This window comes from Ananas comosus, linkage group 1, assembly GCF_001540865.1.
Source record: "Ananas comosus cultivar F153 linkage group 1, ASM154086v1, whole genome shotgun sequence".
NCBI lineage: Eukaryota > Viridiplantae > Streptophyta > Magnoliopsida > Poales > Bromeliaceae > Ananas > Ananas comosus.
In genome coordinates, this window is record NC_033621.1 from 9,096,219 (window position 1) to 9,123,078 (window position 26,860).

Here is a 26,860-nt window from a genome sequence, read left to right on the forward strand (position 1 = left end):
CACAATAGGGTGATCTTGACGGTTGCTTAATTCATATATTATAGCTAAAACTATTAACGAGCTAAATACGAGTGCCAACTCGTTTATTTAAACAAACAGTCCCTAATCGAATTAAAATATAAACGAGCTTAGATAAATATAAAAGGGCCAAATCTACTGGTCACAATATTAAAAAAAAAAAACTTATTTTACATCGTCAGCACGAATCCATATTGCAAACCCATCCCAAGCTCCACGCCTTTTTTCGCCCTCTCGCGTCTCTCGGACCATCCCCTCCCCCACCTCGTCTTCTACACACCTCAAACCCTAATCCTCATCCTCTTTCTCCGCCTCTTCCTCGTCCTCCCGTCTCCTCTCCCCCCCCTCTCCCCTCTCCCCTCTCCCAAACCCTAGCACCCTCCCGCCGTCGCCATGATCCCCTTCTCCCCAACGGTCTCTGCCCAGATCCGCTTCCTGTTGCAGAGCGTGAACGACTCCAACTTCAATTCGATCTACAACGAGTTGCTTCAGGTGCGTTGTTCTCTGTGCCTTCTTGCGTGTTCTTGGTTTTTGTATGCGATTTATGTGGTTATCCCTTGTTTTGGTTGAGAACCCTAGACTGTGATGACCTTCGTACTTACATCTCTTCACATGTTGCATTGATCAAGGATAAAATTTCGAGTGTAGGGTTCCCTTTCCAATAGTCGGTGTATGTTCTAACTATTTTTATTACGAATGTCTTTCGCAATCTAGCTGCGGGTTATGCTCGATACTGACCTTGTTGTCTGCACGCACTCTGTTATTAGCCGCTGCGCTGCTTCTTTAATTATTGATGAATTCTTTATGCCAAGATTTCTTCTTTAATTTTCAATACTCTACCATGGCTTTTTTTTTTTTTGCTTCCTTGTCCATTTTCGAATAAAGAGGCAGAAAAGCATTCACCCTCTGTTGGTTTTTTTTTTTTTTTTTTTTTTTTTTTTTAAATTATTAATGTGATCTTGATGCCAAGATTTAGCTCCGTCCTGCGTATACTGCTCATGTGACCTTATTTATGGGTTTGTGACCTTACTGTCAATTTTTGTTGCATGGTTGTCTTTTTTCTTTTTTTTTTTCCCACTGTTCCGTTAGATATAATCTTGGAGTAATGCCAGTGCTCATTGAGTGTGGCGACCTCTCAGTGGCTTTTTGATATATGCCATCTTTCTTCCTTGTTTCCAGCCTATAATGTAATTTCAGGGGTGACTTCATATGTTTGAATAATTACTCTGATGGTTCCTAATGTAAATTGTGTTGAAGTAGATGAAATCTGCCAGTTATTAAGCAGCTTTAACAAATGAATCTTCGAGCCACTCTCTCGGAGGAGATACCTTAATACTTATTCTCTGTTTGGATAGCAAGGCGGCAAGGAGAATAATATAAAACTACAGAGATAAAATAGAAGAAACAGATTAATATTCTCTTCTCTAATTCGAACACTAAAAAGAGGAAACTTTTTGATAAAGAAGAGAAAAGAAGTGGGCATAAATCTATTAGTGATTGTTTCATTTGTATAACACTTATCATTTAACTAAACACGAAATATACAAAATATAGACTATGTAAGCATATTGTGTTAGTTTATGATCTGTTAGTTTCTAAAGAAACCTTGGGGAGAAAATGATGGACATGAAAGCAAAACATATTTCTCCTTGCAAGAATTATGCAATGGTACAATGACAGTGCACAAAAAATAATAACAAATACTAAGAGGAGGCGGGGGGAGGATGGGGGGAGGGTAAGGGGGGTGAAACAGAAAGATACACATTGACTCCAACAGTCAGTTGGCTGTAGATAATTATTGGCTGTGCTTAATTTTGCATTATATAAAAACGCGTGATTTATTTGTGAAGGGAAAAGTGAGAGAAGCAGATTTTTCTTTCTTTCTGTATTCCTTCACATCTGGAGACAAAGAAATTTAATCTTGTATATCTCTCCTACGCCTGTTCGTCTTTGCATGATTTCACTCTGAATTGACAAAGTGTTTTTTTTTTCTTTTCTTTCCTTCATCTTCGAATTAATTTTGGGTATCTATATTTTATTTTCCTATCAGAAGCATTACCTATGGTATCTTTTCACGTGGCTTTGAGAGATTTTTCTTTGCTAATATCTAGTCCTTTTTCCCTCATAATCTGACAGTTCGCTGATTATGGAAATGATGGAAACATTTTATTGCTCCAAATCTGCTTAGATCAACTAGAACTGAATGGTGGGGAGATTCATAATTCGCAGATTAAATGGGACCTGCTATCTGCCATTTTTAGAAATTTGTTGGAAAGACCAAATTTTACTACAGGTTTTTGCGAAGCGCTAAATGCAGAATCAATGACTGATGGCTTCCTGGAAGGCCTTTCGAAAGCGTTTAAACTTTCAATGCCTGAGAGAATTGGTATTGGGCTTGCTTTGTTCGATTCTGAAAATTCATCTTCGCGGATGAGAGGTAAAATATTTCACCAATGACTTTCAGTTTGGAGATATCTTACTTCTTCCAGTAAATTCAAATTGCAACCATTGCTTAACAAATTGCATGACAAAATTTTGATTCTCAGGGCAAAATTTCTGCATTGCTCAAATTGAGCAACTCTGTGCAAATCCCACTTCTACCTTGTCTAATGAGAAAATTCAGGACATTGTTATGTTTCTTTACCGGAGTGAGGGCCTTTCAAAGCACATGGATTCTTTTACAAACATTTTGTCTCTGTTGGAACTTAAAGAGAGCTCTCTCTTTCTACCAGCTCCATGGATGAAAAATGATACTCAACCTGTCAATCCGCTGAGGTAACTTTACGAGAGCCCACAATATAAGGTGTTATTCTTCTGAAACAGAAAAGTAATTTGACTACTCAAGCCCCTTTTTCCGTCCATTTTGTAGGCATTTGGATCTGTTTTTTGGGTGCCAAGACAATGATTTTGAGTCTCTTCTGGCTGAAATAGAGGAGGAAATCAGCATGGCGGACATAATGGCTGAATTGGGTTATGGATGTACTGTTAATGCCTCTCATTGTAAAGATATGTTATCTCTTTTTCAGCCACTTAATGAGACAACAATTTCTAAGCTACTTGGTGCAATTGCTCGCACTCATTCTGGTCTGGAAGATGCTCATAATACGTATGCAACTTTCTGCTCTGCTGTTTGCAGCAGCTCAGTTAGTGATTCATCTTTGCTGAACGCATGGAATGTTGACGTTCTAATTGACTCGATTAACCAACTTGTGAGTAAATTTTTTTTTCCTCTTAATATTATTCTATTAAGAAGGGCATGACTTAGTGTGATGGTTGAATCTTGTTCTCTGCATTCCAAGTAGCAGGTTTGAGTCACAGAAGTACCCTATTAATAATAGGGGCTAAAATTTGATTTCCTTCTGGAGAATTGCACTGTAGTATTCTTGTGCATTATGATGCCATGCTTTGTCTTATTACTGCAGCGGAGTAGTATAAATAATAGATTGCTTTTCTTTTTTCCCTTGTATCGGCATTTAAATACAGGCACCTAAAATAAATTGGACACATGTGATGCAAAACCTGGATCATGAAGGCTTCAACATTCCGGATGAAGCAGCATTCTCTAACCTGATGTCTATATATACTCGTGCATGCCAGGTATTTGAAGATTTAACTGGATCTTGAATACCAACATTTCCTATACTCTTAACAATTTGTATAACTATCCAGGATCCATTTCCGCTTCATGCTGTTTGTGGGTCTGTTTGGAAAAATGCAGAAGGCCAATTATCTTTTTTGAGATATGCAGTGTCTGCCCCACCTAATTTATTCACATTTGGGCACTGCTCAAGACAGCTGGTATGCGTTTTTACATTACATATACATGTTTATTTTTGAGTCATATTTGTTTATTCTTCTAACATGTACTATTTGTCATGTGTTTCAAGGCATATGGTGATTTTGCATATCTTAGAAATAAGCAAGGTAATCAGGCTTGGTTCTGTCTGGATCTTCTGGAGGTCTTATGCCACCTAGCCGAACGAGGCCATGCCAGTTCTGTTAGGGCAATTCTTGAGTATCCTCTTACTCATTGTCCCGAGGTTTTAATGGTTGGAATTGGCCATATCAATGTAGGGATCCTTGCATTGTGGTTGCTAGTTTATTTTTTCTTGTACAATCTAAATGACGAGCATGATCAAGTTCTCTCTGTTTCTTCACAGACTGCCTATAATCTCCTCCAATATGAAGTGTCTTCTCGTGTATTCCCCATGCTACTAAAGGATTCTACAAAAAACAGCATAATAGACGATCTATGGGGAGTTAACCCTAGTTTAGTCTTGCGAGGATTTCTTGATGCTCATACTGATCCTGACTGCCTTCCCAGAATTCTTGACGCTTGTCAAGAGCTAAAGGTATTTACTATTGAATTTCAATTTGACAAACTATGTTAATGTGCTTTTCAGTTCTTTCTTTGCATATTCGTTAGCTATTGATTTACTTTGTGTTTATGCAGTCTTGCATCAGTTTGCTTCCTAATCATCTATTGTAGGGCTGTGCCTTGTTATTTCGTTATTTTTATATATAATATGGAAATGTTTAGATGAGTTGTTAAGGATGTTGGAGATGCATTTTATTGCATACCTACCTACCCTGCAGCTTATCCATTTAATTTTTTTTCATAGATTTTATGTTTCTCAGCTGCTTTCTTTGTCTGGTTGGAGAAGTATATATGCAGACTGTTAACAAGTAGGAGGGGGTCAACATGGGATACTTCTTCATTTGTTTATTTCTGCGTTTTTCTGCTTCTCAATTTTGTGTTTTATGTGCTACAGATCTTATCAACTGTATTGGATGCAACTCCATTTCCGTTTAGCATCAAATTGGCTTCCATTGCTTCTCGAAAGGAGCATATCAATCTTGAGAAATGGTTGAGTGAAAAATTAAGTGCACATAAAAATGTTTTTTTCGAGGTAAGGCATTTCTTTCTTGTTGTCGTGGTGGTATTGAAAACTTGGCCTTACCCACTTTTCTCTCTTCACTTATTTTAATTATTATTATTATTATTATTATTTGCATTATGAGATGTATTGATGCTCTAAGGAATGAATTCATTTGTCTTCAGGAGTGTGTTAATTTCTTGAAAGAAGTTCTAAGTGATGTGACAAATGACGTTACAGAGAGTAGTCAACAATCACGATCTCTTCTGAATTATTACCAAGAGACATGCTCTATATTTTTCAAGGTTTCACTTGACTAATCATTTAGCTAATATGTTATACCCTCATCTATCTTTACATAAATGTTGATGAAAGTTCGGTCGGTTCATGCAATTTGGTAGGTTCTTCAAGCTCATTCAGGACAGTTTATTGCCAACCCGCATCTAGAAGAATTAAAGAGGCTTCATCTTGTATCTAGTCCCACAAACGTAGGTGCTATGGCAACAGATGTAGCAACTCCAGATGGGAGCTCAGATGATATAGAGGTTGAGGCAAATAATTATTTCCATCAAATGTTCTCTGGACAGTTGAGTATTGAGGCAATTGTTCAAATGCTTGCACGCTTTAAAGAATCTTCTGACAAGAGGTGCACTGCTTTACTTCTTGAAATTTGTTTTTTATTTAATTTGCATGCTTCTCATTGTTAGCTTTATCACAAATTCTCAGTTCTTTGGGCATTTTAGGCGTCTATTACTTGTTCGTTGTTCTTCTGTGATCTGTATTATCTCATGTAATCTAAGATTCTAATTTTTAATCATTATCTGTTATTAGAGATAGCAGATTATATGTGCATTATAGGGACATGGTAAATCTTTGTATTTGGCTACATTACCTGTTTGGAGAATATAGCACATCATGATAATGATGTCTAAAACTGGCTTGAACTTCGTTTACTTGCGCTATAATTAGGACCTCAAATCATTGCTTTTACTGGTTTTTTGGCTCATATTTTTCTAAATCCCCTTTTTTATACTTTTCTTTTGCATTGAATTGAAAAGTTTCTCTGGCATTTGAACGATATTTTATAAGCACAAATTGTGGTGGTTTTCAGGTTTTCTTTCTTTTCTTTCTTTTGCGGTAACATTTTCTGAGTGACTAAATTTCCTCAACCCCATAGTACCCCTTGTTATCCAAACTTGTGACTTAATTGAAACTGTATATATCTTTCAAGTTCTTCAACTTTTTCACATGCATGATTGTCTCTGTCAAACATTACCTTTGTAGGCTTCACTAATCACCTATAAATCATCCCCATCATTGTTTATACCACCGCCGCCCAACATAGCGACCAAAATCGCCAATTCACCTTTGTATTATTACCACTTGCATCATGGATTATTGCAGATGCTGGCAACTACCCTGCAAACCACTGCTGCAGGGAGCACTCTTTTTTTTTTTTTTTTTTTTTTTTTTTTTTTTCCCAAGGCTGTCTTTTTTTTGGGGTTTGGGGAGTTTGAATTTCAACTTTCTGTGTGCTAGTAGATACACATCAGTATTCACACATGTCCGATAAGCAGGAACTTTTGATGGACGTCAACTGGGTGCACATTTTGAAGCAATATCATCAAACCTTTGATATATCTTTCATTCCTTATTATTGTCGTCATCAATTATACTGTCCATGTTGCTCTTTGATTAGATGCACAACCAACTTGTTTAAATTTATTTCGCATTTTGGAATGATATCTAGGGAGGTGAAAATCTTCAACTGCATGATTGCAAATCTGTTTGAAGAGTACAAGTTCTTTCCCAAGTATCCTGATAAACAGCTGAAGTTAGCTGCTGTACTCTTTGGTAAGTGTTTATCATATTAGCTCTTGCCCATGTGATTTCTAAACTATCTAATGTTTATTTTGCTTTGTTGCTTTATAATGTTCTTGCTGGCTATTATAGTTACAGCTACTGGCAGAAATAGCAAGAGATTGAAAATGCGTGTTACATGCAGATTAGGTGATAAAAAAATGTATGAATTCTAATAGTTAAGATGATGATATAGACTGTTCTCAGAACATTCTCTAAGATCTTAATGGGAAGGAGATCAGCAATTTTGTCTCCCTTAGATATTGGCATATTGCTAGTTACTCTGTTAACTATGAAGTTAGCAAATTGAAGCAAGAGCCAAATATTATAGCCTGAATTCATATACAACATCTAATCAAATGTCATCGTGTTATGTATGGTTTGGTCGTGTTAATATCTAAGTTGGATGTCGGCAACATAATTTTGGTATTAGGGCAAATGAGACAACAAGGAGCTTCTATAAGAATATGCACTGTTACTGCAGGGCATATGGTCCCTGTTACTGCAGGGCATATGGTCTGTATTTTCTGACTTGTCTGGATTTTGTGATTTAACAGGTTCCCTTATAAAACATCAGCTTGTGACTCATCTTGCACTTGGTATTGCTCTACGTGGAGTTCTTGATGCCTTGCGTAAATCTGTTGATTCTAAGGTTAGTATAAATTGCACAGTTTTACTGGATTGAGTGCTTGAAAATCTTTGTCTGACTAGCTGCTTGGTTACAGATGTTTATGTTTGGTACCAAAGCCTTGGAACAATTCTTAGATCGTTTGGTGGAGTGGCCGCAGTACTGTAATCATATATTGCAGATTTCACATTTGCGCGGAACACATGCTGACTTGGTTTCTGCCATTGAACGGGCGCTTGCTAGGGTTTCATCCAGTCAGGCGGAGGCCAATGGCGGTAATCCCCTACCAGCTGAGCAACAAAGTTCTGGGCCGGCATCCATTGAAAGCATTGATGTACGGTTTGTAGTTCATCTAAACCTAATTGCCTAATTGTGAGTTTTGTGGCAACAATTTCACTATTTCAGCATTATGCATTTAGCGCAATTTTATTAATATTTGTTCAATTCAATTGAATTTAGGTTACACACCCTACATGATTAGGCTAGTCTACTGCTTCCAAGAGAAAGGGCTTCCTTTGTTGAGACCAACTTGGGCACAACATCTTTTTTTCTATTTTTTATTTCACTGCCAAGTGCTAACCATCTTCTTCCTTCTCTATTATCTGCTGTTCTCTTTAACAGCTGCTGCTACTTACCTTTTCATCCATTACATTCTCTTCTGCTGCTGGTTTGACAGAAGATAATAGGATAGATTTCTTGTTGTTGAATAAACAGTTATGTATCTTTTTAAAGAAGCTATATGTGTGAGAGACTAGCAATTAGGTTTGTGTTTGCATGCTAACTATTTGTGTAATATTCAAGTTTTCAGAAAATCTCTTAGAACTTTGTGTCATTTTCTATGATAAAAGCTTAGGTTTGTTACTTTCTTATAATTGCAATTAAATATTAGATGACATGTTTAAAATATTGTGGTTTCTTCAGGCATCTGAGGCATCATGGCAGCTGTTGGGTTCAAGTGCCCCCCATTTAGGGCAACAACTTTCTTCTTTCCAGCCGCAACAGAGACATCAAGGATTTCTTGGTGACCGACTTAAAGCCTCTGCAACATCTACAAGTTATAGCAAACCGCTGTTAGCTTATTCTGGGCAATCTTCGCTTGTTTCCACAGCTGTTGATTCTGCTACTAATCAGAAGGTATAGATAACTTTGTCTCTTTTGTCATAAAAGATATCTCGTGGTCAGTGTTTGAAAATGCGCACCTTAGCGCCTAGGCGCGAGTCTCTGCTCCTCAAGGAGTGAGGCGCGGGCCTCAGACGCGCCTCGTGATATTTACGTTTAATGTGTCTAAGGTGTGGGTTTTTGGGTTTTGAGTTTCTTCAATATAGTCTAAAATGTTAAGAAATTTTTTTAAAAAAATTTCTAATTGAATGCTTTCTTTTCCTTTTCTCTGGGTCCTTCTATCTTCCACCCCCCAAGGGCAATAAATAGCAGCGGCAAGAAGAAAGAAGCAGCAGCAAACACTTAAGCTGAAAGTTGAAACATAATTTTTTTAATTTTTAAGCTGAGAACATTTATGCTTGCGATTTCTTTATTTTTTTATGGTTATTTTATTTTTGTATAGCTATTTTATAATTTTTTAATATAAAACGTCCATTTAAAATAGGCTTGTTAAGAGTGTTTTATTTTTATTAGATATGCGCCTCACCTTCTTCAGGCGCGTGCCTTGCGCCTAGGCTTCATAAGGCCTTTGCGCCTTTTTGCGCCTTACGCCTTTTCAAACATTGCTCGTGGTTACGTGTGAATTTCACTATGCAGGGACTAGTTATGTTTCATTTTTCTGCTGCTTCTTTTACCTCTATAAAATTTTTCGTATTATTTTCATACCTCTGGACATTTTTTTGCTTGTGTAGGCAACTGCTTCTCAATCTCCTCAAGCCCCTTCCCATCATTCAGTCACTGTGCCCACTGCTGTATCTTCCTCTCCTGTTTTTCCTCGCAGTCGAAGTTTTGCAACCACAGGTAAAATAAATCAGTGCTTATGTTAATTATACCTATAGCTGTATTCTCTTCTGTTCCTTAACTTAATCTGTGCATTAATCGCCTATTGTTTTCTGATGGTGCAATTCAAAATATACATCTTTGTTCACCATTCAACTTTCAATATTCATTTCGTTGTATTGGATATTATTGTGACCCTTTTTGTAGGTATGCCTAGGCAAACTTCTTATGGCACGGGCTTTGGAGCTGCTTTAAACATTGAAACACTTGTTGCAGCAGCTGAACAAAGAGATACTCCACTTGAGGTTAATTTTGTTTTTCCCCGACACCTTTCTTGTTTTTCTATATATGCTCCTATTGAGGGTTTAGGTTGTCAATTGCCATTTATTCCACTCCATTGACCAGAATAATGACAATTTGATCTCTTTTGATTTAGGCTCCTTCTTCAGACATCCAAGACAAGATTTTGTTTATGATTAATAATATTTCGACTGCCAACATGGAAGCGAAGGCAAAAGAATTTACTGAGGTATTGAAGGAACAGTATTATCCTTGGTTCGCGCAGTATATGGTCATGAAAAGGTATGAAGTATATAATTTTGTTCAATCTTCTTCCGTTTTCTTTGAGTAGTTTCTCCGGTTGGAAGTTATGGACAGTATCGCTTTGTTCTTGCAGGGCCAGCATTGAGCCAAATTTTCATGATTTATATTTGAAGTTCTTAGACAAAGTAAATTCAAAAGCATTGAATAAGGAAATTGTAAAAGCGACTTATGAGAATTGCAAGGTTTTTCTCTGTCACTTCTTTTTTTTTTCCCCTATCTGGGGGGATCTGATTATTTATATGCTTGTTATTATATAGGTGCTATTAAGATCGGATCTTATAAAAACAAGTTCAGAAGAGCGTTCCCTGCTTAAGAATCTTGGTAGCTGGCTTGGGAAGTTCACAATTGGTAGGAATCAGGCATTACGAGCAAAAGAAATAGATCTAAAAGTGCTGATAATAGAGGTATCATCTGTAATGTTACAGTCACTTAATAATTTGTGCTTCCTTACTTCCATAATTTTTGGTATATTTTGTTTACCTCTTTTCTTTCATAATGTTTTCTGCTGGAAGTCTTAAGCAAAGATGCACAGTATTATTTGAAATGCTTTCTTGATATCAAATATGTGTTTTGTGCGCATGGACAGGAATGCTTGTGTTCATCCTACTTTTGTGACAGAATTTCGATCATATTTGTCTTTACTTGAAATCTGTACATGTGCAATTTTTATATACTATGCTTTACCCCTTTTATACTTTGTAAATTTACCTTGCTAGGCATATGAGAAAGGATTGATGATTGCAGTGATTCCATTCACCTCAAAGGTAGGACCACTTTGTACTTTGAGCTGTAACCAAATTTATATATTAATTATAATGCTATATGTGTGCATCTACTGTAGATTCTGGAACCTTGCCAATCGAGTATAGCCTACCAGCCTCCAAATCCCTGGACTATGGGCATCCTTAGTTTACTCACTGAGATCTATAATCTACCAAACCTCAAAATGAACCTGAAATTTGACATTGAGGTATTAAGTTTTCACTAGTCATTCCTTCAGAATTCTTGTGTGTTTAAATGCGTGAGAACGGGAATTTACAGTCGGTGCTGGTGGTATTTGCACTGTAGGTTCTATTTAAAAATCTTGGTGTTGACATGAAAGAAGTAAAACCGACTTCACTTCTTAAAGATAGGAGTCGTGAAGTGGAGGGGAATCCAGATTTTTCAAACAAGGATATTGGTGCATCTCAACAACCAGTCATTGCAGAAGTCACACCAGGGATCATGCCTCCATCAAATCATGTTGAGCTGCAGTCTGAGGTCAATAGTACTTCTCGAACGAGCCTTCCAAATATATTGAATCAGGTTATTGGCGAACTGCTTTTATATAAATGTAAAGATCTCTATAGATTTGCATTATGCTGATTTCCATTGCTTGTTGGTATGTTCAGTATACTACTATTCATCTTGCTTCAAATACCATGGGTGAGGAAGACAAAGTCGGGCCTTTGATAATTCCTGAACATGTTCCATCTGCTCAGGGCTTAACCCAAGTTACCCCATCCCCATCTCCATCACCATCCGCATCCCCATCCCCATCCCCATCTCCATTCTCTCTTAGTCAGGTTAGTTATTCTTGTCCTGTTGTTCTTTTGTCTTATATTTCAAACTTAAAATGTTCTGTTGTATATTTGTTTTATTTTTCTATATGACCAATTTTTTGCAGCTTCTGACAATAATTCCTGACTCTGATTCTTATATCAATGTTAATCCAAAGCTTAGTTCTATGGGTTCGCAGTCGCAATTTCACAGGTTTGATATTCTAAATTGATTTGAGTATTAAATAGTTTTTATACACTGTATCATTAAATTTTGCTCTGCTGTTTAATTTGTGCAGGATTATTCAACTGGCTATGGATAGGGCCATCCGAGAGATTGTAGCTCCTGTTATTCAGAGAAGTGTAACTATAGCTAGCAGAACGACAAAGGAACTTATCTTAAAGGTTCTCTTTTGTTATTCTATTTTAATACGTTACTATGTTAGTATTAGTAATTGCAGGAATCCTTGTATTTGTGAACTATTCAGCTTCTAACTGTGCCTTTCTGTTCAAACATGTTGTTACTGTAGGACTTTGCTATGGAATTGGATGATAGTACTATAGCTCATTCTGCGCATGTAATGGTTGGCACTTTAGCTGGAAGTTTAGCCCATGTCACTTGCAAGGTCCGAATAGCTTTATATCATCTTCAATTCGCATGTGTATATATATGACTTGGGACCTTTTCTGTTGTTTCCAAGCATTGTGTAAATTACCTCTTTACTTTAATGCTATAAAAAAAAAATCTTTAAGCAGTTCTCCATGTCATTGGTTTGCTCTTGTTTTGCCAGGAACCTCTTCGTGTCTCTCTGTCAAATCACCTTCGAAGTCTACTTCAGGCCTTAAACAGTAACAATGAAAATATCGAGCAGATTGTTCAGATCATCACCAATGATCATCTAGATCTTGGGTGTGCAATGATTGAAAATGCAGCATCAGAGAAGGTAGCTTTTATTTCTCCTATTTTTCTTGAGAGTTGCTCAATAGAGGACTATAGTTTATCATAAATCAGTCTTTTTCATAATCTATTTTATAGGTCTCAACTCACATTTAGGAGACAGGTTTATTTGGATTAACAATATGAATGTAGGTTTTGGGAAGTTCTGACTAATTTTCTTACGTTAGTGTCACTGCTATAATATTACAATCTCTGGTTATTTCCACAGGATGAAACCAAAATAAAAGATTAACATTTCTTCTCTAAGGCAGGAGGTTTAATTGGAACTATGAGTTGATTACATACGCTATACATAGTATTTTTGAAGTCAGATAAGTTGATTACATACATTAGACATAAAGTTTATTTCTGAAGTCAGTCGTTTTACTTATGTCACGCAGTTGTAAGTTTCACTCAACTGAGAATCTCAGTGCTGCTTGTGTTTTTTTTACACTTGCAATCTATTTCAATCATTGCAACCTTTCTTACTTATTTTTTTTTCTTTTTATGGGCTTGTTTCGCCTAGCTGTGGGAGAAGTGTTTTCTACAAAATTGATTCTGGTTTGAAGAAGTGATTTTGGTTAAAAGCTGTAGAGCATTTGGCTGGGTCTAGATGTAAAATGATTTTTTTGAAATAATTTTTTTAAAGCTATTTGGCAAATTTTTTTTTACTATTTATAAATAATAATTATTTTACTGAANATAGTAAAAGAAAAGAAGATCAAACCAGTGTAGCATATCACCTGTCTCATTAGGAGTTGTATTCTTCAGATAGTGCTGATCGTATGATAAAACCGAAGTACCAAAACTATCAATGTAGTAATCTTTAACAAAGTGAGCATACGCTTCCTGCAAAAAGTCAGTTGTTAGTAGACAATTAAATGTTGAAATGCCTATGAAAACTATAAACCATTGCTCGAATAACAATTTTTTTCACTGAAATTTATTTTAAAATAATTCAAATTTTGAATTTGGATTCAAATTTAAAATTTAAATCTAAAATTTGAACCAGAATTTAAAATTTGATATTTAAATTTAAAATCTAAACTTTAGGTTTGAAAATTTAAAATTTGATATTTAGAATTTAGAATTTAAAATAAAAAATTAAAAATCTAATTCTAAATTTAAAATTTAAAATTTAAAATTTAAAATTAAATTTAAAAATGAAAATTTAAAAATTTTATCTTTGATTTTTAAAAAATTTGAAAATTTAAATTTAAAATCTAAATTAGAAATTTAAAATTTAAAATCTAAATTTGAATCTTAAATTTTAAAATTTGAAATTTGAAATTTGAAATTTGAAATTTGAAATTTGAAATTTGAAAAATTAAAAGCTAAATTTTAAAATTTAAGATTTTAAAATTTTAATTTCAAACTTTTAATTTTATTTTATATTTTGAATTTTTAAGTGTGAAGTTGAAATTTGGAATTTAACTTTAAAACTTGAAATTTTAAATTTTATATTTTCAATTCTAAATATGAATTTAAATTTAGAATTTGAATTCAAATTAAAATTAAAATTTGAAGTTTGAGTCCAAAATTAAAATTAGATATCAAGAAGCTTGTTTTAGCTGCTTCTGACTTTGGGCGTTTTAAATCAGAAATCTGATTTTAAAAATTAGAATTAGATTTTGAAAAGAAGTTACCAACCTCTCTATTGAAGGAAAAATCACTTTTGGTCCTAAAATCACTTTTCAGAATTCAGGGCAAACAACCACTATATTAGTAGTTCAGTATAGAAAAGAACTGTTTAACGACAATTGTGAATGGATATTTCATCTTTCTTGATGGTTCTTATTTGGCACAAAGTTGACAACTTCAAAATTGAGTGCTAATTCTGACACCATTCTCTATTGGGGATCTTATTAATAGCTTGGATTTGATAAAAAAAGAAAAGAAAAACTTAAAAAAGTATATTGAACTTGTCTCTCAAAGAAGGTTTGATTTGTCTTATACCTAACATATCATATCTTTGGTTTGATTTGCTTCTGTATCAATGTAATCCAAATCATGTTGTGTTTGTGCATCTTCATCCATAGCTCATAACTCTCATGGATTAGTCGGGATTACTGTGTAACATCAACTGCAAGTTTTGCAGGCTGTGGAGTTGATCGATGGTATTATCGGCCAGGCTTTTTCTGCCCTAAGGAAACAAAGGGAGGCAGCTGGCGCTGCATATTATGATGCTATTACTTATACTCAAGGTGCATTTACACGTGTCCCAGAGGCACTTCGCCCTAAACCTGGTCGCCTGACTCCTGCCCAACAGCGCGTCTATGATGTAAAACTAAAACAAACACCGTATCCTGCCATGTTTTTTTTTGATGGAGCTGTTGCACTTATTAATAATCTCTTCATGTGTTATATATCTTTGTGTTTTGCAGGACTTCAAGAATATTTGGCAAAACCAGTCTAGTCAGAATGCAAGTACTGGGTCTACTGGCCCACCTGTTATGGGTGGAGGTTCAGTTAACTCCGGTCTACCTCGAGTTTATTCAACTGCAGCTCCGTCGAGCACCTCCAGCATATCTACTTCTCAAGTTGCTCCATTTAGCTCAGTTTCTCAGCCATTAGATTTGATCACGGATGTGTCAGATCGTGGTTCTATGCAGCTTCTTAGGTATGGTTTCTTGAAACCTTTTCTTCATTGCTTGCAAATTAGTAGGGGAATTCATTGTTTTAGAATTGACAGTTGACTTCTAATTTGTAGCACCACCTCTCAAACTGGAACAAATGATACGCCTTTTCAACAGGGTGGTGGAATCAGTTCTATTGTTTCTCCAATTCCTTCTGCTGTTATTTCCAGCGATCTGCCAGCAGCAGACACTACAACTTTGACTAAAGTTAGTTATCTTTTCCATTATTTTTATGAAAAATTGGAAAATAAATGTTGTCATTTCTCTGACATCTGATTTATCTGGTGTCAGGAGTTTGGGACCGTTGTACCATCTTCACCTACAACTACTGCAGACCGCCTGGGAACAACTGTTTTACCTGAAGCAATGTTGACTACAGGAGAAGCATTGGAGAAATACCAACAAGTTTCACAAAAGGTATGAATTCTTCAGTAGCTTTGTAAAATAACCATATGTTATTCTTAACGTTTTTATGCATTTTGCTTCATGTACCTTAGTTCGTTATCAAAGTAGAGCATGTAGACCTGAGTTGAAAGGTACATTCTGGTTTTTCTAACAAGAAAGCTTTTGACTGTATTTGTACCCATCAATTAGAGCTATTGTATTGTGCTCTAATTACTTAACAAATAAATGTGAATTTTGTTTTGTTGGGCATTCTAAAGCATATAGAACAAGTTTTTTTTTTTTTCCTTTATTCTCTGATAATATTTGATGTCTTAGCAAAATTTTTGTTGTTGAACTGGCTTTTCAATCATGGTTGGTTGAAGTACTTTCCCTTTTCTTATGAGTGTGTCTAGAGTGCCTTGGAGGTGGTAGAGGCTGCATTGGAAATAAATCCCTGGGGTGTTAGATATCATGCCACTCATGTTTTCTTGCTAGATTTTACTATTCACTTTTCATTTGGATAGAGCCTAAGGGCTCTTGACTTGGGCAAGTTTTTGGCTAATCCTTGCTACTAAATATATGTTTATGATAATCTCTTTTGCTTAAAGCTGTGCCTTCTCAAACTTCTCTGCTTAAATTTGTTTGACCAATTTCAACATTGTCACCGGAACTCGTTTTTTCAGATGGAAACTTTGATTGCTAATGATGCTAGAGAGACAGAAATTCAGGTGAGATAGCAGTTGCTTGATCCTTTCTATGGTCCCTCCACCATCCAAAACAGTGTTTGTGTATTAATGTGCATGTTTGCTCCTAAAGAATTTTAATTGTTTGATGTACCAAGCTATGTAATTCTTTTTAGGTAGTTGTTGCTGAGGTGCCTGATATCATACGCAAATCTGTAAGCCGAGATGAGGCTGCATTGGCTGTGGCACAAAAGGTTCATTGTCTAGTTCCATGTTTCTTGTTGTAATCACACTTTTTTTTTTTTGTTTCTTGACTTTTCAGTGATATGTGGATGAATATTTTTGCTGCAGGTGTTTAAAAGTTTATACGAGAATGCATCCAATGCTCTCCACATATCCTCCCATCTTGCTGTTTTAGCCTCGATACGGGATGTTTGCAAGCTTGTAGTTAAAGAATTAACTAGCTGGGTATGAGTTTCATTGATCTTGGGCCACTTCAGTGAAATATAACACTGTTTGTCTATACTTGAAAATGGTTTTAGTAGCTACGTAGGAAAATGTCTCCCGTAATGCATCATGTTCTTGTGAACTACTGTGTTTTTAGTCTATCAACTACCCTTTTTTCTCCTTCGATGAAGGGTGTACATTTTGGCAACACCTGGTTCTTTCTTTAAGACATAAGAGATTATGGACCCTAAACCCTAGACTCTAAAACCTGAAAAGAGAAAAAAAAGAAAATACTTTTTCATGTCTACTTGGTAAACTTGGTGCTTGTTCTTGATTGTGCAGGTAATTTATTCAGATGAAGAACGAAAATTTAACAAGGAAATAACTGTGGGCCTTATTCGTTCAGAGTTGCTAAACCTTGCGGAGTACAATGTCCATCTCGCAAAACTTATTGATGGTGGAAGGAATAGTATGTGGATAGCATTTGTCTTTTGATTCTTTAAACAAAACATGCCTAACTAATTTGGTTATTGGTTAACTCTTTTGGATTCACTTTTTGTGAAAATTCTGGGACGAATATATGCTAATTCTTAGTAAATGTTAGAGCTATTTGGTGTTCCTCTCCTTTTTGGGGTTTTAATTGGCTGTTCGTGAAAGTTATAGTTGGTTAATTGAAATATTAACAGATTGTATTCCTTTGCAGAAGCTGCAACAGAGTTTGCCATATCCCTTGTCCAAACATTGGTTGCGCAGGAACCTGGAGTTAGCATGTCAGAATTGTATAATCTGATTGATGCCCTAGCAAAGGTATTACATCTGGTCATTTGTGTAAGTCGGCTACTCTTATTTTGCTAAAGATAGCAGACCAATTGTATCATAAACTTGCAGTTGGCAATGAGGCCGGGGTCGCCGGAGTCATTACAACAGTTGATCGAGATTGCTAGGAAGGCTGCACCTAATTCCAATGCTAATAAAGATGAGAAAGCTCGACAGTCGAGGGATAAGAAGGTAGTTAGAATTTTATGCCCAATATATTATGTAGTCATTCCTAGCATTCAACGAAGGATTAAAGTGCCATGGCATGGGTGCGTGCTGGTTGTCGCCTGGCATGGTACGACATAGGCATGCCTCCATGCTGATACGCATGACCTCTTAGTAGCACGCTTTGACACGATTTGTTTTAAAATTTTTTTCCAATAAACTCTTATCATGCTATTTTGAAACATTTAGAAAAATAATTATAAATGCTGGTTATGTATAGCCTACTACATAGCAAGGATTAAAGTGTCCATTGGCACGGGCCGTATCCACCGTGCCGTATCGTGTCAGCAAGATATCAGCACGATACAATCCCCGTGCCAATGTCACAACTCAAAATCCTCTATTCTTGAAATTAGTAAGTAATTTTCTTAAGAAAGTTCAAAAGATCTAATAAAAATATATAATAAATAATTGGCATATTTGGTTGCTAAAGAAATAAATATTTTATGCCATTACGTGTTGGCACACATATTTTTTGTGATCGACACGCATTGGCATGGCCTGGCCCGCACTGTGGCGTACCGTGCCGGCAAGTTTCCGGCACGACCTCGTGTCACGGCACTTAAATCCTTGCTACGCAACAATTAATATAGTGGTAGGTTTTTTTTGTGTAAAGTAAAATATAGCTATAGCTTGTAGAAAATGAAAATTAAAAATCAATTATTTTGAAAATTCTTTTGATTTTATCTTTTTTTTTAGAACTTTAAAAATTATAAAATACAAAATTAGAGAAAATTATTTTTTCTTAAAATTTTTATGGAATTTGCAAGATTCATCCATGTTGATTCAACGGGAGTAGGGGTGTAAACGAGCCAAACACGAACGAGCTAGGGCCGGCTCGTTTAATAAACGAGCTGAACACGAGCTGGCTCGTTAAAGTATCGAGCCGAAAACTTCAGCTCGTGTTCGGCTCGTTAATAAACGAGCCGAACACGAGCTGGCTCACGAGCTGGCCATTGAACAATAAGTTAAAATGGATTAGATTGAATATATATAAAAAATAAATTTATAAAATTTCATTCATTAGATTTTGATTTTATAGTTGAAACTTTACATATAAATGAGTCTTTTTATAATTAAGCTCGCCTTTATATTTTTATTTTGCTAAAAATTAAATAATAAAAATATATTTATATATAAAAATATAAATTAAATAAATTATATAAATATAAAATATATGTATTCGAGCTGTTATCGAACCGAACACGAGCGAGCTGACCCAGCTTGTGTTCGGCTTGTTTACTAAACGAGCGATTCGATCTCGCAGCTTCATTTCGAGCCGAACACGAGCTGGCTCGCGAACAGCGAGCTGGATTGCCACCCCTAAACGAGAGACTGTATAATGACTAGATTAACTAGAATAACGCTACAGTTGCTCTTTGTTTCTTTTAATTTTGAATCTTTTAAAAATATTTATTAAATATTTGAAGAAAAAATTATTTTTTATTAAAATTTTTAAGAAAAATTGTGAGATCTATCCATAAAAATTTAACAATAAATCGTATTAGGAATAATTAAGCAAATTTAAGTATCAATTGATTCAATATAGTTTTTATTTTATTAGTATTTTCCATCTTTTAAATCAAAAATAGAATTTTCAAAGTAAAAATTTTTGTCGTAAATCTCATACCTAATGCTAGATTTATCTGAAATAATTACAAATCGGACTACATAATGACTTAATCAAGTAGATCTATTTTTAAGTTTTTGTAAACTATAAATTAAAATTTGCATAATTTCACATTTCTTCAAAATAGGAACTTTACAAGTTAGAAATATTCAAAATGTATGGAAAAAAATTTAAATTTGTAAATTTTTTTTACTTACCTAATAAGTATCTTCGATTTGTTATTTCTTCGCCTTTTCTTTTAAGATCGAAGTGATCAAAGTAGAAAAAAAGTAGAAATAGAAGGGATTGAAAGAAGAAATTAGAGAAAAAATTATAATAAGAGGAGGAAAAAATAGAAAGAAAAAAAAAGAGAGGACGAGATAGTGAGAAGAAAAAGGAGAGATTGAAAGAGCAAGTTGAGGAGAAGAAAAGGTAGAAGAGAATGAGAGGGGTGTGTGGGGCAAAAAGAAAAAAAAAATCCAAAAGTAGGCCCCCGGGGGGGGGCTAAATCTCAAGGGCACGCAGCGGCACTGTGCCTTGATACCCTTTGGGTATCGTATTGTCTTGTGCGATACCAAAAGGATATCATGGCACGAAGGGTTACCGTGCCGCTTAATTGGGGGCAGTACGTATTGGCACCGGGAGGTACTTAAAACCTTTTATTCAACTGATGGTCTTGTTTTCTGAACATACCTTCTTTGAAACAGGCTCTATCTGGTCGTTCTTTGACGAGCAAAGAGGAGTATAATGATAGTGCAACTGCTGATTCTGCTGGTTTCCAAGATCAGGTTTTGAGATTTTTTTTTTCTTAATGCTTGAATTTGTTGTATGGGACTATGGTTTTTACTGGATAATCTACACATGCATTTTCTGAAAGAAACATGCATCAATCATTATAATAGGAAGCAAACTGTATTTGAACTCTGTATTGAAGTCACTCCGATGCCAGCGAACAAAGAAAGTAAATGACTAACCGTTGGCAACTGCATATGGATTCGTTATTTTTGTTTCTTATACCTTTACTCTATATGCTTTGGCATCTATCCTTCTAATGTATAATGTAGGCTTGATCAAACGCATCCAGTGAAATCTTCTCTTTCATGATGGGATGGAGCAAGGATTATGATGCTGTTGACAAGCTGAACATGCGTTGACTTGCCAGCATTTCCTTTTCTTTTCTTTTCTTTTCTTTTCTTTTCTTTTTTTTTTCTTTTGGAAGAGGGCCTACTCTAGTTCAGTTAATGTGTCTAAAATCATTTTAATAGTTAAATATTGTAATTCAAGCCTGTCCGAAGATTCTGAAACAACAATGTCTTGGCAGCATCATAATTCATAGATGAGACGGGTCCATAGGACAGTAGATTAGATGCTACCTTCAAATCTTTCTTGACCGAAGTAAAATCTAGAGACCATGGCACATGAAAGGGCCGTTTTTGGGCTCAGCTACTATTATTGACCATCCAGAGTGCTCTTTAATGATTGAAAAATGATAATTCAGTTGTATGGAGATGGTTTTGGAAGACTAATACAGTCTTGATCATGTTTATTATGGAAACCACAACTCCAAGGGAATATATAGTTTGATGTGGTCATATTTCAGGTTGCATTGGGAAGAGCCTTTGCTGAATCAGGCTCATGCCCAAGTTTCAGAATTATATTTGTGTGCAGTTTTTTCATAAAAGGTCTTTAACAAAGATTTGGGAAGAGCCTTTGCTGAATCAGGCTCATGACCAAGTTTCAGAATTATATTAGTGTGCAGTTTTTCATAAAAGGTCTTTAACAAAGATGATGAAAGATAAATCTCCTATTGGTTCTTTTGGTGTCCATTTTGTTACTTTTTCTTTTTAATCATCTTATGCAACATTTAGTAATATTTTGAGCTGCCAAACCTAAGATTTTACTGGTTTGCATGGTAGGTTGCTATTCTTTTTTCTGAATGGTGTCAGATTTGTGATCATCCTACAACAAATGATGCAACATATAGTCATTACATCTCGCAATTGAATCAAAGCAGTTTACTTAAGGGTGATGATATCACGGACCGTTTTTTCCGTATTTTCATGGTTAGTTCTTTTTCATTGTTTTCATTTTTCACTGTCTGTTAATGATGGCTTGCTCGCTAATATTCGACTTATTTCAGGAGCTTGCTGTTTCGCATTCCCTAGTGGCTGAGCAAGTCATGACTCCAAGTGTGATATCACTTCATTCGGCTCAACAGCTCCAACAAGTCTCTTATTTTTCCATTGATTCATATGCAAAGCTTGTTGTCTTAATTTTGAAGGTATCTTGAAGACAAATTATAGTAAAGAACTGAAGATACATTCTGTTAAGCATAATCAACAACATCTAAAAGGAAAGATTTAACCTAAATAATATTCGTTTGAGAAGCTTCACATGTTTATCAAGTGAGAAAACTGTAGAAAATTTGTGTTTGTAGACTCGATAGAACCATTTATGCAAGTGTAGTAGAATATGTGAAGGGACTTACAGAAAAGATCCTCCTGGCTAATTAAAACTTTCATATGTTAAAAATGGAATAATAAAAAAAATCAGCTCATAAAATCTGTTTCGCCAGAAACTTGTTAACAGTTTCTAGAGGATTGATGTCTGGTTGTAGTAGCTCTTAGAATCTGTTAGTTCTTGTGCTTTTTCATATTTGATTTATGCATATTTGATTCATGATTTAGTCCTTTGCTTATCCCATAATTGTGGAGAAATGCTTGTTATATGATGTTTTGATCATTGCACTGTAGCTGTTATGGAACTCAAGTACTGTGTTTATTTTGTATAAAAGTTTTTATTTATCTAATTTAATGTTTTTTTCCTTCAGTACTCTTCAGTGGATCAAGGATCAGTGAAAGCTATTCTTCTTCCAAAGGTTCACTGATGGTTTAGTTTGTTTCTTATCTCATTTTTGTGCATGGCTGCATTATATTTTTATTCTTCTGCTTCATGTGCAGATTTTGTCGGTAACGGTGAGAGTCATCCAAAAAGATGCAGAAGAAAAGAAACTGTCTTTCAACCCAAAACCATACTTTCGATTGTTTATTAATTGGCTATTGGACCTTGCTTCTCCAGACCCTCTCCTTGATGGTTCTAACTTTCAGGTTGTATGCTATAACTAGAGCCTTCAACTATTCTTGTGTGTTCTAATGTTTCTGACATTGATCAATTATTTCAGGTGTTGACTTCTTTTGCAAATGCTTTCCATGCTTTGCAACCCTTGAAAGTTCCTGCTTGGAGGTTTGGTCACTTGCCCTTATCATGACTCTTTCACATCCTAACTTGTTTCTTTCTTTCATAGAAACGCTAAGATATTTAGGTGTTAGTTTGAATGAATTCTAAGTGCTATTAATTGTTGATATAGTAAGTTTTGTTTTGGGGCTTTTTTTAATATATATAAATAGAGAGAGAGAGAGAGAGAGAGAGGAGAGAGAGAGAGCGACTAGGCTTCTATCGGTAGTAAACGACTTGGTTTACTATTGATTTGTTTTTGATGATAGAGCTTCCAAATCGACGATCGGCACCGTAGAACATGATCTATACCATTTAACTATTTAGAAATCAAATTTCATGCTTTTTTGACATCACTAACCATGATCAAAGGGTCACAAAATTTATAATTTTAATGGCCGATATGGTATGTTTGCTTATTTAACGGCGTAGAAAAGTACAAGTCAACTAAATTTTTGTTAGAAATTTTTTTTAACTATTGAAAATAATATTTAGACTGTACATCTTAAATACAAAAATTGTATTATCACTTTTTGAAGGATATTCATTTTCAGCCATTTAATTTTTTTTTTTCACTTGATGGACAAGAAAATAATATTGGAAAAGCATGCATTTTGATTTCTAGATAGTTTAAATGGTCTAGATCATGTTCAACAGTGCCGGCTCTCTCTCTCTCTCTCTCTCTCTCTCTCTCTCTCTATATATATATATATATATATAGGCTTTCTATTAAGGTCTTGACTCTAGTTCGGGCATCTGTGCCAATTAATATGATTTTTGTGTTCAGTGCTTTTGTGGTATCCTGCCATATATTAGGATATTTTAGTTCCTACTGTGTTTCTTACAGATAATAAAGTTTGTGCGAGCTGCCTTTTCTTCTTTGGTATTTGATCAGAACAAAATTTTGTGTTACCAGATGCAATAGTTGACCTACTCGAATCTTAGATTTCATTGTATATTACTTTAAATATCCTACTTATTATTTTTACAACGTATTAGGAGGAATTGCTTGTCTTGGGAAAGACGAAAGATTTCATCATGCTATTATAAAGCGTGATTGCTGAACAATAGCTATTACTTGCAACAACTGCCCTACTCTATGTTAAGTTTTTCTGTTTTTTGTCCACATCTCATGCTTTTGTATCTGATTAAAACTCTTTCAGCTTTGCATGGCTCGAGTTGGTGAGCCACAGAAGCTTTATGCCTAAACTGCTGATGTGCAATTCTCCGAAGGGCTGGCCGTTTTTCCAACGCTTGCTAGTTGATTTGTTCAAATTCCTGGAACCTTATTTGAGGAATGCTGAGCTCGGAGAGCCGGTTTGCTTTCTTACTTTTTTTTTTTTTTTTTTCTTTCTTATCTTTTTGGTAACATTCTGTGTTTCCCTCCTTTTTTTATGGTTGCTTTCTATTCTGTGCCCTATTTGCTCCCAGGTTCACGTTTTGTACAAAGGCACTTTGAGGGTTCTGCTTGTGCTACTACATGACTTTCCCGAATTTCTTTGCGACTATCATTTCAGTTTTTGCGATGTGATCCCCTCCACTTGCATCCAGATGCGCAATGTAATTCTTAGTGCGTTTCCCCGAAATATGAGGCTCCCTGATCCATCTACTCCTAATTTGAAGGTGATTGTGGCATGACATTATTGTTGCACTTTGTTGCATCAAAAATACTAGAATATTGATATAAGCAATTAAATATCTTGTCTTCTATTAAATCAGATTGATTTGCTGGCTGAAATCACCCAATCCCCGAGGATTCTATCTGATGTTGATGGCGCTCTTAAGGCTAAACAGATCAAGACTGAGATCGATGATTATCTCAAGGTAAGTAGGGTTTGATTACTATGCTTTGTGGCATTTTGTCTTAGGATTATTAAGTAAAACATTATATTCACTCTCTTTGCTAAGAATTAACCCCTTTTTTGTGACATCCCTAGGATTTAGAATAGAATATATGAGATATAATAGGGCTAAACCTCTTAACCCGGCTAGGGCGTGCTACAACTAGAGCAGTTCTAGAATGGGTGACCTTTGGGAAGTGGGGTATCACAATCGGTATTAGAGTCAATTACCAGATTCTCAGTTGAGCCAGGGTCATACAACGGGTAGAGTACGGCTCCTCGGCTAACGACCGTTAAGGTCGGTTAAGGATAGCGAGATGAGTCTCACATCGCCTGGTGCTTGTGAGTGTGCTTGAGCCTGGCGAGAATGCCAAGGCTTAAAGGAGAGTAGAATGTGGCACCCTAGGATTTAGAATAGTCCTATAAATGAGATATAATAGGGCTAAAAATCTCTTAACCTGGCTTATAGCATTTTGTTGGGTGTCTAGGCCCAAAGGTTAAAGAGAGTTAAGTGAGCGTACTAGGGCTAGAATAGTTCCAGGATGGGTGAACTCCGGGGAAGCGGTGCATCACAGTTGGTATTAGAGCTAATCACCAGCTGGAAGTATGAGATAAGTCTTAGTTGAGTCAGGGTCATACAGTGGGTAAAGCGTGGCTCCTCGGCTGACGACCGTTGTGGGCGGAGCGCGACTCCTCCATAAGGTCGGCTAAGAATAGCGAGACGAGTCTCACATTACCTGGTGCATCACTCGGTGCTTGTTAGTGCGCTTGAGCCTGACGAGGATGTCAGGGCTTAAAGGGGAGAGGAATGTGACACCTTGGGATTTGGAAATCTTATATATGAGATATAATAGGGCTAAATTGCTTAACCTGACTGATAGCATTTTGGGAGGCGGTTAGGCCCAAAGGTTAAAGAAAGTTAAGCGTGCTAGGGTTAGAATAGTTTTAGGATGGATGATCTCCCGGGAAGCGGCGCATCACAGTTTTCCAAGCCTGCATAATGTAATCATATGTATTAAGTTCTAGTTCTCTTTAAGTGCACATTGAGTGTCATATTTACTCCTTGTCCTTGTCGTAATGTAACTACTGCAGACACGGCCAGAAGGATCTCCCTTTTTAACTGAGCTAAAACAGAGAGTACTGCTTCCGCAGAGTGAGGCAAACGTAGCAGGAACTCGGTACAACATTCCTCTGATCAATTCTCTTGTGCTTTATGTAGGCATGCAGGTAAACACTGCAATTTTATTTTCATTAATTAACTCTTTGGGTAAATATAAAATGCATTTTGACTGCATACTACATAGTCATCTCAGGCGATACAGCAATTACAGAGCAAGTCAACTCCTCAACATGTACCTGCTCAACAGATGAGTCATAATCCTCCTATGGATATATTTCTAGTCGGTGCGGCTATGGATATCTTCCAGAGCCTCATAAAGAACCTGGACACCGAAGGCCGCTATCTTTTCCTTAATGCAGTTGCGAACCAACTGCGATACCCGAATAACCATACGCATTACTTTTCGTTCGTCCTTCTGTACTTATTTGCAGAGGCGAGCCAGGTGAGCTTTTAGCATGTCACTTTCTAGTTTTGCTGCCATTCTATGACAACTTTGTGTCTGCAAGTTTGATCGTAGTTTTCTCCGTGCTCTTCGTTTTCCATCGTGTTGAGTTTCTGATATTTTCTTTCTATTTGCATCTTTCTATTTGCATGGTTTTAAATGAGGCAAATACAGACTTGAGCCTCGTGTTCTTCTTTTCTTTGTTTTCACTAATGTACTCGAATCAACACGAATGAGCTGCTGCAACTTTGATTTAAAGAGAGTATTATATGTCAAAAGTACTTTTTGAGGTGTGGGAAAAGACAACTGGGCTGACGTATCAGAATGGAAATTTAGTAGGATAAAAGTAATAACAAATAACTCTTGAGTTATTTTGGAGAACTGATGTTGAATTGGTGAATAAACTAATACTGTGTGGACTTCGTTTATACATATGTTGAGAGGCTTGTTTTTTGTTTGATTGTAGGAAATCATCCAGGAGCAGATAACAAGAGTGCTCTTAGAACGCTTAATAGTAAACCGCCCTCATCCGTGGGGGCTCCTTATAACCTTCATTGAGCTTATCAAGGTATTTCACTAATTTTTTCGTAGTTATTGCTTGTCACCTTGTATCTCTTGCTAAGTTGTCCTAAGGCAAGAATCCTATTGCGATGTAGAATCCACGCTACAACTTCTGGAACCGGTCATTTACTCGGTGTGCACCAGAGATTGAGAAGTTATTTGAATCAGTGTCAAGGTCGTGTGGTGGTCCTAAGGCTGTGGATGATGGAATTCTCTCTAGCAGCGTGTCAGATGGCAATCACTGAGATATTGGACTGTATATTTCTATTTGATGAACAGAAATTGAAAGAACATTTGTGAGACTTTTGTATGCTGGTTGTTTTTTTTTCTTCTCTGTTGTATTTATTTGAAGTAAAACTGGAATGGGGCAACAGTCAAACCCTTCTCGTTGTTCGTCTTATCGGAGCACTTCTTATGCCTGAATTGATTTATAAATGTCCTTCCAAATATTTAGCTTTCGGAA

General features: G+C 35.9%; 1 protein-coding gene across 2 annotated transcripts; it reads left to right on the forward strand.

Annotated features, from left to right (window-relative positions):
- On the forward strand, positions 225-26,860 carry LOC109715219 (CCR4-NOT transcription complex subunit 1). Of its 2 annotated transcripts, none has more exons than XM_020240128.1 (51): positions 225-510; positions 2,155-2,455; positions 2,565-2,793; positions 2,888-3,227; positions 3,502-3,615; positions 3,688-3,816; positions 3,906-4,088; positions 4,179-4,370; positions 4,791-4,928; positions 5,081-5,200; positions 5,297-5,541; positions 6,646-6,749; positions 7,313-7,407; positions 7,481-7,717; positions 8,305-8,517; positions 9,234-9,342; positions 9,529-9,626; positions 9,758-9,903; positions 9,998-10,106; positions 10,182-10,328; positions 10,641-10,688; positions 10,766-10,894; positions 10,993-11,229; positions 11,316-11,489; positions 11,591-11,676; positions 11,762-11,867; positions 11,993-12,088; positions 12,254-12,406; positions 14,498-14,680; positions 14,784-15,019; positions 15,110-15,242; positions 15,327-15,452; positions 16,103-16,147; positions 16,279-16,356; positions 16,454-16,570; positions 16,892-17,018; positions 17,253-17,356; positions 17,438-17,557; positions 19,907-19,987; positions 21,116-21,262; positions 21,340-21,480; positions 22,030-22,077; positions 22,160-22,306; positions 22,381-22,442; positions 23,597-23,750; positions 23,865-24,056; positions 24,153-24,257; positions 25,367-25,501; positions 25,579-25,836; positions 26,303-26,404; positions 26,493-26,860. In XM_020240128.1, exons 1-51 carry the CDS (start codon positions 412-414, stop codon positions 26,640-26,642), a joined length of 7,368 nt encoding a protein of 2,455 aa, XP_020095717.1. In that variant the 5' UTR covers positions 225-411; the 3' UTR covers positions 26,643-26,860. The 2 variants fall into 2 exon arrangements, with proteins under 2 accessions (XP_020095717.1, XP_020095725.1); XM_020240136.1 differs by having other exon boundaries at positions 25,588-25,836.

Bases quoted from the DNA above. Each gene is read 5' to 3' on its own strand.
- LOC109715219 (XM_020240128.1), top strand. From the start codon at position 412: ATGATCCCCTTCTCCCCAACGGTCTCTGCCCAGATCCGCTTCCTGTTG. The intron at 6,750-7,312 runs GTAAGTGTTTAT...GTGATTTAACAG, and splicing joins GTTAGCTGCTGTACTCTTTG to GTTCCCTTATAAAACATCAG. The intron at 25,502-25,578 runs GTAAACACTGCA...CATACTACATAG, and splicing joins TGCTTTATGTAGGCATGCAG to TCATCTCAGGCGATACAGCA.